We start from the raw sequence: 13,905 nt of genomic DNA on the forward strand, positions 1-13,905 counted from the left end.
CGGTACCGGACACTCCCCGCTCCCCCCCCCCCCCCTTCCCCGTCCCCGGCGGGAGTGGAGCGAGACACGGACAGGCCGGTTACAGAGTTTTATAGCGACGGTACAAAAAGTTTCCACTAACGATCGGCTAAAACGGGGGGGGGGGGGACACAGACACGGGGATGGGGGGCACGCGGACCGCCCCGAACACCGTGGCGGGGGGGCACCGGGAGCACTGCACAGCCCCGGGGAAAATCACGGCTGGCGGCGGGAGCTGGATTGCACCCCCCGGCTCCCCCGCCAAGGGCGCCGACCCCGCCAGGCTGAGCCGCGGCGGGACCGGGGCTCTCAGCCCCTCCAGGGCCGGAGCCCCCAGCCGCAGCACGGCCACCAGCGGCCCGGAGCCCGCAGCAGGTCCCAGCCACAGCTGGCAGGGAAGGGGGCGACGGTTACAAAAAAACAGGGAGCTTGGTCCCAAATGGGCGGCGGGCAGGCGGCTCAGCCGTCGTTGGCGGCCACCAGCTGCCCCACGCCCTCCCGGACGTAGACTGACTGGATCTCCTTCGTCTTGAGGCAGAAGTCGCAGGCCCAGACGGCGGAGGCCTCGGTGGTGAGCAGGCCGTAGGCGTTCTCCGTCATCCCCGTGCACTCCCGGTGGAACCACTTCTGGCAGGAGGCCTCGCACAAGATGGCGTCCTGGTCGTCGTTCACCTCGTTGCGGCAGGCGCCGCAGGGGTACACCAACCCCGGCGGCGGCTGGTGACCCGAACCGCCAGTCGCCTTGCCGGAGGGCGGCGGCGGGAGGCTGTTGGTCTCGGGGGTGGGGGCAGCACGGCCAGCGCTGTTGGGGGCGAAGGCGGACGGCGCCCCGTTGACGGCAGCAGGGGAGCCCGAGTGCTGCTCCTGGGTGAAGGTGCTGGGTGGAGGGTTGAGGTTCTTGCCCCCCTCCTCGCCGCCAGCGGGGAAGCCGGGGTCGGCACTGGGGAAGGGGCTGGCGGTGGGGGGCAGGGGGGCCATGCTCTGCCCCGGGCGCTGCAGGGGCGACTGTCCGAAGAGGCCGCCGGGTTGGCCGAAGCGCTGCGGCACCGTCGGTCCCCCGGGGGGGTTGAGGGCCGGCCCGGGGCCCATGTCCCCCCGCGGGGGCTGCCCCATGGTGGGGGAGATCATGGGCCCGAAGCCCCCAACAGGGCCCTGCATGAGCTGCCCGGTGGGGGGGCTGAAATTCTGTCCGAGGGGCTGCCCGAAGGGCTGTCCGGGGAAGCCCATGCCCCCGGGCTGGCCGTAGCCGGGGTTCTGCGGGGGGATACCGAAGGCCGGGCCCATCTGCCCGGGGGCGAAGGGCGGGGGCTGCCGCCGCAGGGGCTGGGGGCCCCCGCCGTAACCGGGGGGCACCTGCGGCGACAGCCCCCCCTGGACGCGGAAGCCGCCGAAGGGGACGGGGCTGCCCAGGAAGGCGGCGGGGGCCGCCCCCGCCTTGGGGGTCCCGAAATCGTCCTCGAAGGGGTTGGAGGCCACCAGGTGATCGACCATGGGGGTGGGCGGCGGGGCGAACTCCGAGAGGTGCGAGTAGGCCGGGCCCTGCGGGGGGGGGGGGGGGCGGTCAGGGCAGCCCCGGCCCCTCCCGCCCCCCCGCCCCGCCGCCCGGCCCTACCTGCGTGTTGGACTTGCGCCGCTTCTTCTCGGGGCTCTTCATCTGCAGCCCTGCGGGGACACGCGGGGCCGCGTCAGCCGGTCCTGGGGCCGGTCTCGCCCCCCCGCCCCGCCCCGGCCCGGCCCGGCCCGGCCCGGCCGCCCGCGCTCACCTGCCTTCCCCTGCTTCCGGCCAGGCCCGCCGGAGGCAGCGCTGCCCGCGGGGTGCGGGGGCCCCGGCGGGGGCGGCGGGGCCGGGACGCCTCCCTCCAGCTTCTCGGTGTGCGGGGCCGCCATGGCCCTCACCGCCGCCGCGCCGCCGCCATGGCCCCGCCGCCGCTCCCCCGCGCGGCGCCCCCGCCCGGAACCGGAACCAGCGCCCCCGCCCGCCAATCATCGCGCGCGGGGCGCACCAAGTGCAGTGGCGGGGGCGGCGGGGCAAACCACGTACAAGGTCTGGGGGGGGGGGGGATGAGGGACGGACCAACTGCGGGGAGCTGGGGCGGGGTAAAGCAGAGTGGGACAGACCATGTGCAGCGCCCGGGGGGAGGAGAATGGGACGGACCATGTGCAGGGCCTGGAGGGGGAAGCGCGGGATGGACCATACGCAAGGCTTGCGGGGGGTGGTAAGAGCGGAACGGACCAAGTGCGGCGGGGAGGCGGGTCGGGACAAACCACGTACAAGGTCCACGGGGAGGAGGCGGGACGGACCAACTGCAGGGGGCGCGGGCGGGGTAAAGCGGAGCGGGGCGGACCATGTGCAACGCCCGGGGGGGGGGGTGAGCGGGGCGGACCATGTGCGGGGCCCGCAGGGGGAGCGAGGGAACCCCAGGCGGGCGGGGCCGTGTGCCCGGTGCCCCCCCGGTGCCCCCCCCACAAGCAGGCAGGGCCTAGAGAAATACCAACTTTAATACCAACCGCCGGTTCCTTTGGTAGAGCGGGGCCCGGGGGGCCCGGGGCTGCGCGGGGCAGGGCTGCGCTTTGGCTTGGGGCAGTAACACCGTGCATGCGGGGCGCGGGGGGCCTCCCACCGCCCCCCCGGGGCTGCCGGACCCCCGGGGTGCAGGCAGAGAGGGGCGCAGAGGAGCACGTCCCGGAAAGGGGAGCGCGGGAGGGGAGGGAGCCTCTGCCCCCAGCCCCCCCGCCATTGCATAAGAGTGTGGGACCTGCGGGGTCAAGGCACAGAGTTAACACGTAAAGTGACCGGGTCCGGGGGCGCGGGGCCAGCCAGGCCTCATGCTCGGGGGGAGCAGAGCCCCCCCCAGGCCCCCTCCACGGCCCGTGGGCAGGGGACAAGGCGGGGCTGCCCCCCGGCCCGAGGGGGCTCAGCTCCGCCAGCCCTGGGCCCGTGGCCGCGCCAGTCGGCGCGACAGCGGCCAGGCACGGCTGCAGGGCCGGGTTGGGGTAGGAGCTGTGCAAAGGCTGGCGCTGGGGGGAGGCCGGGGCTTCGGTGAGAGCAGCCCCCCGCTCTGCGGGCGGCTCACCCCGTGCTGCCGCAGGCACCGGCTCCGCGGGGGGCAGGGGGACAGGCCCCGGCCAAGTCCACGGCTCAGTCCCGGGCAGAGCACCCCACGGGGCAGGGAGCAGGGCCGGGGGGGCTGCGCTCGGAGCCCCCGGGCGCTCACAGTCTCCTCTCCACTGGCTGCTGCAGGCACATCTCGCTGCCGGCCGAGATGATGGGCAGGTGATTGTCCATGTGGTAGCTGATGAGGTGGCTGACACTCTCAAAGCGGTGGTCTTTCGTCCGCACCTGGGGGGCAGGGAGGGGGCACTCAGGGGGCTGCCGATGCCCGCGGGAGCTCAAAGCCACCAACCCTTCAGGAGCTGGGAGGAAAGCAGCCCCCAGTCCCGCGCTGCGCCAGGCCCTCTCCAGCCCCAAGGCAGCCCAGCAGTGGCCTCTGAGAGGCGGCGGGGAAGCCCAGCGTCCCGGTGGCCCCCGCGGCCGTACCAAGCCCCGTCCCCGGGGTGCTACGCGGACTCACCACTCCCTCGGGATCGACGAGGAGCAGATGCTTGGGCTGCCCGCCCTGCAAGCCGGTCAGCACGTACTGGCCCGGGGTGGTGGTGCTCTCCCGCACCAGGAAGTCTCCGTTCACCTTCAGCAGCTTCTCGGCCTCCTTGCGGTTCATCTTCCCGTGGTACCAGGCCTCTCGTCTCAGCTGCTCCTCCATGGAGGCCACCACCTGGGCGGGGGGCAGCCCCACGGGCACAGCCGGGGGGACACGCAGCGCATCTTCAAAGGGCTCTGCAGGGAGAGAGGAGCGAGGCGGGCAGGACCAACCTCACAGCCACCCGCCCCAGCCCAGGATGAACCCCCCCGGCCCGGACACGCCTGCGTCCCACTCACTCATGTCGAAGAGGTCTCTCTGGGCGCTGCCGTTGGCTGTCGCAGGGGTGCCAGCAGCTGACGCTTGGCGTGTCTTGTCCACGTTCTGCACGTTGACGTAAGACGGGTCATCGAACAGGTCCGTGCGGCTGGGCGCGCCCGCCGCAGCCAGGTATTTCTCTCTCCCTGCTGCCAAGAGCACCGTGGTCAGCAGGGCTCCAGCCTGCCTCGGCCCCAGCACCAGTGCCCGCTGTCGGAGCACTCGGGGCCAGGAAAGCAGACGGGGCCCGGCCGCGTCCGTCAGGTTACCTTGGGCAGGAGCGTGCTGCTTCCGGAGGTCGTGCTCCCCGCTGGACGTCTGGCCGACGGGCTGCAGGGAGAGGAGAGTGGTGAGCCCCCCTGCGTTCACCATCCCTTCCCGCTCCCCACGCCCCCGGCTGCTAGAGGTGCAGGAGGGGACGTGCCGCGGCCCTCGTGGCGGAATAACCCTGAGCAAAGAGCCCGTGGCCCCGTCAGAGTCCCCGCAGCTCCCTTGTCACATGGAGCCTCCCCAGGAGGACGCGCCCCAAGCCTTACCAGCGTGGCCCCCAAGTGACTGGAGGTCTGAGCAGCCCCGTCCCGCAGCCGCATGTCCACGACTCCCCCGATGGGAGGCTCCTTGCCGGGGAAATCGTTGTAGTACTGGTGATCGGGGGCCGGTTCCTCCTCTTCCTCATCCCAGGCAGAGCCATCAAACCCTGCCATCCTGGCAGGGTCAGATGAGTGGCTGAGAGCACCCAGGGCTGCATCCCCTCTCCAAAACCAGACAGTCACGGACACCCTCCCACCTTCCCACACAGCCCTGCCCTTACCTGTCGTGGGGTGTCACCAGCTTTGGGGGGTTCTTCAGGTACTGCTTGAACCGCAGCTCAAAGGCCTGCCCGATGGTGCTGATCACGTCCTGTGCCAAGCCCTCAGGGCACTCCAGGATGTGGCAGGCTGGGGAGGGAATGGTGGGATGGGAGCACCAAACCCCAAAACGTTGAGTTCTCCACCCCTCAAGCCCGCTCCATGCGCCCCAGAGCTTCCTTACGGGGGACCCAGTCCCTCCCGGCCACACCAAGCTGCGCCTAAACATCCACGAAACGCGGCTCTGGCATTTAGGACCCTCGGCGGCAGCCTCACCTCTCTGATTGACAGGGTCTTTGGCAACATAGGCGACATACTCGGCTGTGTCCTGTGGGCGAGACACCGGTGGTGAGATGGGGGTGCCCGGGACTTCGGGGAGAGGGCAGGAGCGGCACCGATCCCTAGGACGGAGCAGGGCAGGCGTGGACGGGGTCCCTGCGCACTCACCGGGTCTCCCCCAGAAGCGAAGGAGATGGACTGCATGTGGTGGTTGGCAATGATCTGCAAGGCAGAGAGCTTGTTGGGCGCGGCCAGGAGCTCCTCGGCACCCGGCCGGAGGCAGCAGCTCCTGCCTGCCACCCTCCCCTGGGGCTGGGAGAAGCCTCCAGAGCCCCAGTTACAAGCCACAGGCAACCAGGAAAAGGACTGGGACACTGGCAGGGCCGCCAAAAGCAGGGTCAAAACCAGGAGACCGGGCTCCAGCAGGTCACACAGCCCACCCACAGCCCTTAGGGAGGCTGGGGGACATCCCCTGCCCCAGGCAGGGCCCGGGGTGGGGGACAGGAGGGTCCCCACTCATCTAAAGCTAGCTGCCCGGCCCCCGGCACCCCCCGTTCTCACCTGCTTGCAGTCGGAAGCCATGAGGTTGAGGCTGCTGGTGGAGACGGTCAGGGTGATGGGCATGCCGGCGAACTTCAGGTTGCTCTTGCCCAGGATGGAGTTCAGGGAGCGCCCGCAGGGCTGGGGGCAAACGGCAGCATGGGGAAGGGGCTCCCCGGCTGCGGGGGGACGGGGTGCGTCCTGCTGCCCACCGCGGCAGAGACCTCAGCTCGCCCCTGCTGAGCTCCGCTGGCCCGAGCCGCGGCAGCGGATCAGAGCCCCAGGCTGCCCAGCTCGGGTACGGCTGGGATCGGCCCTCGGCCTCGCGCCCCGGCAGCCGAGCGCGTGCCCCCCGACCCCCCGGCAGCTCCCCAGCCTGGCCTCACCTTCCTCCTCCGCACGGCTCCCTTGGCACCAGGCACGGCCTCGCACACCAGCCCGATGGCCTCCCTGCAGGGAGCACAGCGGGACATCAGCCCCCACCGGCGTCTGCCCTCCTCCCGTTCCCCCGGGAGCCCCCGGCCACCGCCTGAGGACGCGGCCGCCAGCGTAGAAAGGACACGGTGACAGGAAGCAAGCCCTCGGGCAGCGCTGGCCGGGGCTCGGACCCTCTCCCAAAACCAGCAGCCCCTGGGCAGAGGCAGAGCTCACCTGGTGACCTGCGTCCTGGTGTTGAAATCCAAAGCCCTCATGGACTGGAGGACTTCCACACAGCCCATGTACTGGGGGAGAGAGCAGGGTCAGCCCTACGACCTGCTCCCCACGCAGCCGGGGAGGGGGCCAGCGCCCCAACCTCCCCGGGAATCCCACCGCCCACCTGCCGCCCCCAAGGAGCGCGTCAGGAGGTCTCCCGATCCCCAGCACGACCCTTCCCGCACCCCTCCCCGGTCCCCAGCACTCACCCGGACATGGTAGGACACCCCAGGGCCCATGACTTTGTCATCGGGGTGCAGCCAGCCGCGGGTGGGCTTATTGACGAAGCTGCCGTGGCGGGTCCATTCGTCACCCCCCAGCTGGCCGCCTTCCACCCGCGTCTTCTTCCCACAGCTCAGCTTGTTCATATCCTGGGAAGAGACAGCGAGAGGTCCCGCTGAGTCGGTGCCGGCAGCTCCTCCTGGCGCCGGTGTCCCGGCGGGGCCAGGCTCCCGTGGGCTGCCGCCGGCTGAGGAGGTTCGCAGGCTGAGCAGGTTGGCGGGGTTCGAAAGCTTCAGGTTGGCCATTCTGGGGAAGAAGGAGCAGAGGGTGGTGGGGCTGTCCTCCGATTCGGGCGAGAGCTCCCCGAGAGGCGCCGCGGGGCCGAGGGAGGAGGAGGAGGACAGGGAGCCCGTCAGAGACCGCGTCCCTGCAAGGGACTCCACCGGGGAGGCTGGGAGCCCCAGGCCCCCCACCGCCTCCTCCAGCGAGGAGACGGACTCGTTCCGCAGGTGGCTGTATTTGCTCTTCGGCAGGAGATCCATGCCGGAGAGAGGCGAGAAGGGCCGGGGGCAGCCCGTGCCGCGTGGCGGCGGGGCGGAGGCAGCCGGCCAGCTCTCACAGGGGTCCCACACAGAGTCCGAGCGCCCGCAGCCACCAGGAAGCCGCCCCCGAGCAGAAGCCTCGGCCGAGCTCCGCGCCAGGTCTGCGCCAGCCCGGCATGGCTGGCAGGGAGAGCGGCCCCGGGACGCCAGGCAGCGGGGCCGGGGGCTGCCCAGCTCTGCGCTGCTGCAGCCGATCGATTGCGATCGGCGTCAGCAAGGATGCACGGATCCGGCCAGACGGAGAGCGACCCCAGGCTCCTGCCGCGGCAGGGGGGAAACGGGGCTCGCGGCGATGCCCTGGGGAGCCGCCAGCTTGGGGAGGGGGGCTCAGCACACCCGGCCCCCGGCCTGGAGGTCCTCAAGCCCCGCACCGCTCCCGCGCCGGGATGGCGACAGATCCCATTGTCTTCAGCCAGGGCCGCATCCGGCCCCCTCTGCCCCGCTGCCGGCTCCGGCGCGGCGCCCTCCGCCCCAGCCGGCTCGCTCCAGCCCCTGTGCTGCCCCGCTGCCGCTGGCCGCTAAGAGGAAACGAAGAGCATGAATATTTAAAGCCCTGAGACAAGGCAGCCACAGAGCGCATCCGAGCCCAGCCCAGCCTCGCTCCGAGCGCCGTCCAGGAGCGAACAAGGTCCTTCTGTGGCGGCCGGCGCTACGCAACCCACGTGCTGGCGGGAGGCAGCCGCCGTTGGCTCCCCGGGCTCTGCTGGGGGGAGCGGAGCTCAAAACCGGGGGGGGCCAAGATGCTGAGATACTGCCGGTGCTCGCAGCCGCCTGGGACGCAGGGACATCCAGTCCTTGGAGAGGGCGGCTCTGGCGTGGATCTCGCCTGGAGGGCCGGTGGGAGGAAGAGGAGGACGCCCAGGAGCAGGATACAGGTGGGCCATCCGCCGGGCGAGGCAGGGCTCAGCGCAAGCCCCCAGCCACGGCGAGGAGCCGGCGGGAGAGGCGGCCGCTGCTAATTCCTGCCACCGTTTCCCGCATCCCAGCCGGCGCTGAGTGGCGGCTCCTCCCGGGAGAGGAGAAGGGGCTGCCGCTAATGGGAAGGGCTGTGCTGACTCACGGGCAGCGGGGCTCTGCCCGCGGTGGGGGCTGCGCGGGCTGGGGCGCAGTGCAGGAGGGGCTCCCGGCGAGGGGTGGGGACCCAGCGCGTATCTGGAGCGGAAAAATCAAGGTCACAGGCGGAGCTAGCGGGAGCGGGTGGCGAGAGCATGCCGGGGGGCAAACCTCAGCCCCTTCCAGCGCGGGAGGGCGGGCAGAGCCCCCGCCTGCAGCCACGGGGTCTCAGTCTCCCCTGTCCTCCATGCTCCGGCACGCCGGCGGGACCTCGGGCCAGCCCAACCGCACCCGTGCCGCTTTCCGCGGCCTCATCCGCGCTGGGCTCCCCAGGGAGGCAAGGGCTCTCCCCGCCTTCCCCATCCCGCGGGCTGAAGCGGGGGTTTCGGGCAGCCCCGCGGCACCCAGCCCCTCTGACTTGCCACAGGCCAGGGCCTTCCCGGGCTCCGCGCGCTCTGCCAAACCGGCCACCAAGCCACAGCCAGGTACAGCCAGCCCAAGGGAAGGGCTCCCTGCTCGGGCCCACTGCCGGGTACTGCTCGGCACCGGCGCCTGCCTGCCCCGCTTCCCAACGCTGGCACGCCGCCGCGGGGACGGGGAAATGGAAACCAGGACGGAGCTGGAAATAGCCTCCCCGCACGGCGCGAGGGGCTGCGGCTCCCAACGGCGGGTCCGTCACCCGCCTCCACCTGCCACTGGCACGTCGCCTCGGCCTCTGCCGGCGTCAGCCCCCACCTCAGCCGCCAGCGGCGGTGGTCCCGCGGGCGCGGAGAGCCCGTGCCAGCCGTCCCGCGAAGCGCTCGTCCCCGCCGGGGGCCCCCCGGCCGCTCGACGCTGTGACCTTCCCGCGGCCGGCAGCGCGGCTGCTCTGAAGAAAAGCAGGAAGCCCGGGGCCAGGGAGCCAGGAAGCAGCCGGCCCGGCGAGGGGCCAGCCGCAGCCCCCGGCTGCCGGGGGGAGCCCAGCTGGGCGGTGTCGAATGGGCGCGGGGCAGCGGGGTTTGCCCGCGAGAGCCCAGCCCCTGCAGGCCTGGGGTCCCCCTGCACCGCGGCACGGGCTCCGCAAGCCCCGACACGTCCCCAGGGCCCTGCCAGGATAAGAGCAGGAAGGAATTGTGCAGGGGTGAGGCGGGGGGGTCTCCTCGGCCTCCTCCCACCACCCCAGGGCCCCCGGGCTGTCGCCCAGACAGGCGACGCGGCCCGGAGCAGCCGTCCTCGACACACAGCGAGGGCTGGCGCAGCCCGGGAGCCGCAGCCCCCTGCTCAGACAAGCCTCTGCTTTTGTAAGATGAAATAATTTCTGATTTTATCAGAACCTCCTGAGACCAGCCAGCCCACATGGCCCTGCCAGCCTGCACCGGCTGGGAACAAGACGCACCGCTGCTCCCAGCCCTGGGAGACCGGAGGCGCTGCCGCCACAGCCCCCCTGCGCCCCACAGCCCACCCCAGGCCAGCACAGACCCCTTCCCAGCAGGCTCCGAGCGCAAAAGGCAAAGCGAGACACGCGCAGAGCCACCAAACAACAGCCCTGCCCGAACAGGCAGCCCTGCCCCTCGCCAGACGGGAGGCAGCGAGCTCCCGGCCCCGCGGCGGAGGACGAGCGGAGCAGCCAGAGCAACCGCTCCTACGGAGCTCCGGGACACGTCCTCATGCCCCAGTAGCAAGGGGAGGCACCAGACTGGCCGGATCCTGGACACGTGCGGGAGAGGCAGAGGGACGCACGCTACTTTCAGGTGCCTGGGGCCGTGACTTCACACGCAGCCCGGGGCGAGGAAGAGAAGCAGAGAGGGGGGACGCTCCAGGCCTCGCTGCCGGGCCGGCGCCCAACATCCTCCCAGGAAACGCAGACCGGGAGCTGAGTCAGAGACCCGGAACACGCCAGTGGCTTGGCAAGAAATCGCAGCGAGAAGCAGACAGCCGCGTGCCGGCCACTGCCACACGTACACGCCTTGCCCGGGGCAGGAGACCCCCTCGGGCCGACAGCCGCCGCAGCGGAGCGATCCCCAAGCCTCTGGGGCAGAGGGGAAGCAAGGAAAAACACTCAAATCCAGCCATCAGCTCGTTTTTTCCCCCCAAACATCACGACAGCATCACAGGGCACCTACGCCTTCCCACGCGCAACCTCTCTGCCGCTCGGAAGCAGGGCCGGGAGACGCCAGCTGAGACCTGGGGAGAAGGCCGGGGCCCTGCCCGCAGGGAGAGAGGGGAGGCAGGATCCACCACCGAAGCCACCTAGCCCTCCACCGAAGTCCTTACCACGTACTCCATCGCCGGCGGAGGGCAGGGCAGGCCCGGGGCAGGGAACAGAAGCGCACAGCCCCTCTCGTCTGGCACTCCGACCTGCGGTTCGGGGACAAACAGGGAGTTAGGCAGCCCTGTCCCAGCCCGCCGAGGCGGTGGCCCTGGCACCAAGAGGCAGACCCTGCTCCTCCTCGCTGACCGCAGGCAGACGGGGCCGTAGCACAACACGCTGCCAACACGTGGGGCGAGAGAGCCTGGGAAGCATCCTGTTTCCCATCCGAGGGAGGACGCGGCGGGGATGCGCCGGGTGGGAGCGCGAGGCCGAGCCTGGCTCTGCTCAGCCCTCGCCCGCACTGGTAAACGAGAGTCACCCCATGACCGGAGACACGCATCGGAGCCAATCCCTGCCGGGCCCCAAATCCAGCGCCCAGAGGCCACTACAAGGGGGGAGAGCGGAGGCAGTGCCGGAGGACAGAGCTGCCCCCTCCTGCCAGCCCCTCGGCCGGCACCCCACTGCAAACGGCCACGCGGAGCCCCTGGGGCTGCAGCGTCCCCCGCCCCGGGCGGCGGTGAAGAAAGGAGCTGGAGTCACGCAAAGAATTTCAGTGAGGGGAGCCGGGAAGCTCCGCGAGGGGAAAACAAGGCAAGCGAAGCAGGAGCAGCTCCAGAGCCGCTGCCCTTCCCGCTCCCACCGCCCAGCCACCGCAGTCGAGGCTGGGCAGCAAACGTGATTTACTTCCTCGCAGCAATCGTGCCCTTATCTGGGGCCTGCGAAGGCAGCGCCGGAGACCAGGCAAGCGCTAACGCAATTAGCTCAGGAGGCAGCGAGATAAGGAGGGCCCCACTTGGCAAGGGCAGCAGCGCAGATTGGCCCTGGGCGACAAGGCCCTTTGGAAACTGGGGGCCGATGCTGGCAGCAGGGAAGGAGGATCGGGACCCCGACCCGGGGCGCTCAGCCTCGCCGAAGCCTCCACAGAACCCGGCTGCGTCCCCCCGACGAGGAGGGAACACTGCCCCGCGCAGCTCCCAGAGGCACGGGCGGCCCAGCCACAGGGCGCCCCCGCCAAAGGGGTGCGGGTGGATCCTCAGGCCCCGCTCAGCTGGGGAGAGGAGGCGTCTCCGACCCCTGCGGAACGGGCCAGGCCAGCCCCTCGCCGAGGAGCGCCGCCGAGAGCTGCCCTTTGCCCAGAGGCTCTCACAGTGCCAAACCGGCGGGCAGGGCCTGCGTCACGCCTCCTCGGATCCCGCATCCAGGGTCTCCCCGGGCCAGCGCGGTGTGTGAGTGACCCCATCCGAGAGATCAAATCAGAGAAGCAGGGACAGCCCGCGACGGGCGGACACAACGCGCTGCCGGGGGCGAAGGCACAGGCCTGCAAGGGGGAACATCCACCGCTCCCAGCAACAGCCGGCTCTGCTCCGGATACTCGCCACCGACGCGTCGAAGCGCGGGCAGGGCTGACGGCGGGAGGGCGCACCCAGGCGCTGCGGGGGCCGAGGATGCTCCCGAACGCGGCCGCTGCCCGATCGCTGCTGGGGTCCCGCCAGGCCGGGGTCCGCAGGTGCCTGACAGCGCCCCTCGAGCCAGCCTCCCTCACCTGTACCGTGCCCGCTCGCATCTCCAAGCGCCCGCAACGGGGCAACGCAAGCGGGAACTCAGCCAACAGCCCTGGGCCCAGCCGCCACACCAGCAGGGTCCGGGGCACCGGCGGCTCCCGGAGGTGACGGAGCGCCCGGCACAGCCCGGCACAGCCCGGCACCGGCTGGGCCGCACAGGGAAGGGGGCTGGGCCCGCCTCGCCGAGCCCCGAGCGCCCCGCTCGGCTCGCCCGGGGGAGGCAGCGGGAAACGGCGGCCCGGCCCCCGCAGCGCCGGGACCCCGGAGCGCGCCGGCGAGCGGGGAGGACTCGGGCCCGGCGGCACCGCCGCCGCCGCTAAGGCCGCACATGGCCCAGGCCGCTCCCCCGCGGGGCCGCGCCGGTCCTGCCGCGGCCCCCGGGCGCGGTCCCCCCGCCCCGGGCCGGCCCGCGCGCTCACCGGGGCACCATGGATCTCGCGCCGGTCTCCTCCGGTCCCGGCGGCCGCGGCGCCCGCACCGCCTGCCCTTCCCCCCGCCGCGCCGCCACTCACTTCCGGCCCACGCCCTCCAGCGCGGCCTCAGCGCGCCCCCGTCACGTGACGAGCGGGCCAATCGCGGGCCGCGCCCGACCCGCGAGGAAGCGGCGCCGCGGCCCCGCCCCGCCGCGAGAGAGCCGGCCAATGGGTTCTCGCGCCGCCCCGTGACGCGCGGCCCGCCGTTCGGCGCGGACCAATGGGCGCGCGGGGCGGCGGCGTTCGAAAGCGCCGGGGCGGGGGGGGGGGGGGGGAGAGGAGGAGGGGGCGGCAGCGGCGCGGCGGGCGGTGAGGCGGGGGCGCGGCCGGGAAGGGGGGCGGACCGCGGCCCGCCGGCATGGCGCACAAACAGATCTACTACTCGGATAAGTACGACGACGAGGAGTTCGAGTACCGGTGAGGCGTGGCGGGGGCGCCCGGTAACGGTTCCCGGGGTGGGGGCGGCGGGGAGGAGGCCAGTAGGGGCCCCCCGGTGGAGCGGGAAGGAGGTTGTCCTGGTAACGGGTCCCCGGGGGAAGGGGTGTCCCGGTAACGGCTCCCTGGGGGGCGGGGTTTTCTGGTAAGGGGGGAGCGGGGGTTCCCGGTAACGGCTGCTCGATACGGGGGGAGGGGGGCGTGTCCCGGTAACGGCTCTCTGCGGGGGGCGGGGTGTCCCGGTAACGGCTTCCTGGAGGGGGTGGTGTCCCCGTAACGGCTCTCTGGGGGGGCGGGGTGTCCCGGTACTGGCTTCCCCGGTGGGGCGGGCGGGAGCGGCGCCGTGGGGTGAGGGTTCCCGGGTCGGGGGCGGGGGGGGGGGGCCGGTGTTCCTCTCGCGGTCCCGGCCCGGTGCCGCCGGGCTGAGGGCCGGCCCGCAGGCACGTGGTGCTGCCCAAGGAGGTGGCCAAGCTGGTGCCCCGCACCCACCTGCTCTCGGAGTCGGAGTGGCGGAACCTGGGGGTGCAGCAGAGCCAGGGCTGGGTGCACTACATGGTCCACGAGCCCGGTGAGCCCCGGGGGGCCGGGGGGGGGGCCGGGACGGCGCGGGGGCTCGGCCTGACCCCCCCCTCCCCGCCCCCCACAGAGCCCCACATCCTGCTCTTCCGCCGGCCGCTGCCCAAGAAACCGGAGAAGTGAGCGGCGCCACCCTGCTCCCCGGCGTTACCGGACCGGGGGGGGGGGGGCTTCACCCCGCGGGGCCTGATCTCCAATAAACGGATGTTTGCGAGCTGCCGTACCGGCTGCGCGTGCGTGTGTGCGGGGGGTGAGCGGCTCCCGGCGCCTCTGAGCGTGCAGCGACCGGAGGGGGGCGGCCCCCTCCCGGGGCTCAGCCGGGGCGGGCTCCCGGTGTCTAGGAGGGGGTGACTGGGCG

General features: G+C 72.3%; 3 protein-coding genes across 14 annotated transcripts; 1 reads left to right on the forward strand and 2 right to left on the reverse strand.

Annotated features, from left to right (window-relative positions):
- Window positions 1–406: 406 nt before the first annotated feature.
- On the reverse strand, window positions 407–1,975 carry PYGO2 (pygopus family PHD finger 2). The gene is made up of 3 exons (XM_086768279.1): window positions 1,782–1,975; window positions 1,631–1,680; window positions 407–1,557 (listed from the first exon to the last, which is right to left on the reverse strand). Exons 1-3 carry the CDS (start codon window positions 1,903–1,905, stop codon window positions 478–480), a joined length of 1,254 nt encoding a protein of 417 aa, XP_086624405.1. The 5' UTR covers window positions 1,906–1,975; the 3' UTR covers window positions 407–477.
- A 524-nt stretch (window positions 1,976–2,499) lies between these two features.
- SHC1 (SHC adaptor protein 1) lies at window positions 2,500–12,623 on the reverse strand. Of its 11 annotated transcripts, none has more exons than XM_086768339.1 (14): window positions 12,483–12,575; window positions 10,465–10,548; window positions 6,544–6,705; window positions 6,293–6,363; window positions 6,028–6,091; window positions 5,663–5,782; window positions 5,270–5,323; window positions 5,099–5,150; window positions 4,786–4,912; window positions 4,511–4,679; window positions 4,244–4,304; window positions 3,956–4,123; window positions 3,591–3,853; window positions 2,500–3,358 (listed from the first exon to the last, which is right to left on the reverse strand). In XM_086768339.1, exons 2-14 carry the CDS (start codon window positions 10,474–10,476, stop codon window positions 3,230–3,232), a joined length of 1,452 nt encoding a protein of 483 aa, XP_086624465.1. In that variant the 5' UTR covers window positions 10,477–10,548; window positions 12,483–12,575; the 3' UTR covers window positions 2,500–3,229. The 11 variants fall into 11 exon arrangements, with proteins under 11 accessions (XP_086624465.1, XP_086624462.1, XP_086624461.1 ...); XM_086768336.1 differs by having other exon boundaries at window positions 4,511–4,700; XM_086768335.1 differs by lacking the exon at window positions 10,465–10,548 and having other exon boundaries at window positions 4,511–4,700; window positions 6,544–6,862; window positions 12,483–12,623.
- Window positions 12,624–12,746: 123 nt separating this feature from the next.
- On the forward strand, window positions 12,747–13,766 carry CKS1B (CDC28 protein kinase regulatory subunit 1B). 2 transcript variants are annotated; one of them, XM_086768345.1, is made up of 3 exons: window positions 12,747–12,953; window positions 13,412–13,539; window positions 13,618–13,766. In XM_086768345.1, the coding sequence occupies exons 1-3, from the start codon at window positions 12,895–12,897 to the stop codon at window positions 13,668–13,670; spliced, it is 240 nt and encodes a 79-aa protein (XP_086624471.1). In that variant the 5' UTR covers window positions 12,747–12,894; the 3' UTR covers window positions 13,671–13,766. The 2 variants fall into 2 exon arrangements, with proteins under 2 accessions (XP_086624471.1, XP_086624470.1); XM_086768344.1 differs by having other exon boundaries at window positions 13,412–13,766.
- Window positions 13,767–13,905: the final 139 nt, after the last annotated feature.

This window comes from Chlamydotis macqueenii, chromosome 28 (assembly GCF_036417535.1).
Source record: "Chlamydotis macqueenii isolate bChlMac1 chromosome 28, bChlMac1.mat, whole genome shotgun sequence".
In the NCBI taxonomy this organism is placed as follows: Eukaryota; Metazoa; Chordata; class Aves; order Otidiformes; family Otididae; genus Chlamydotis; species Chlamydotis macqueenii.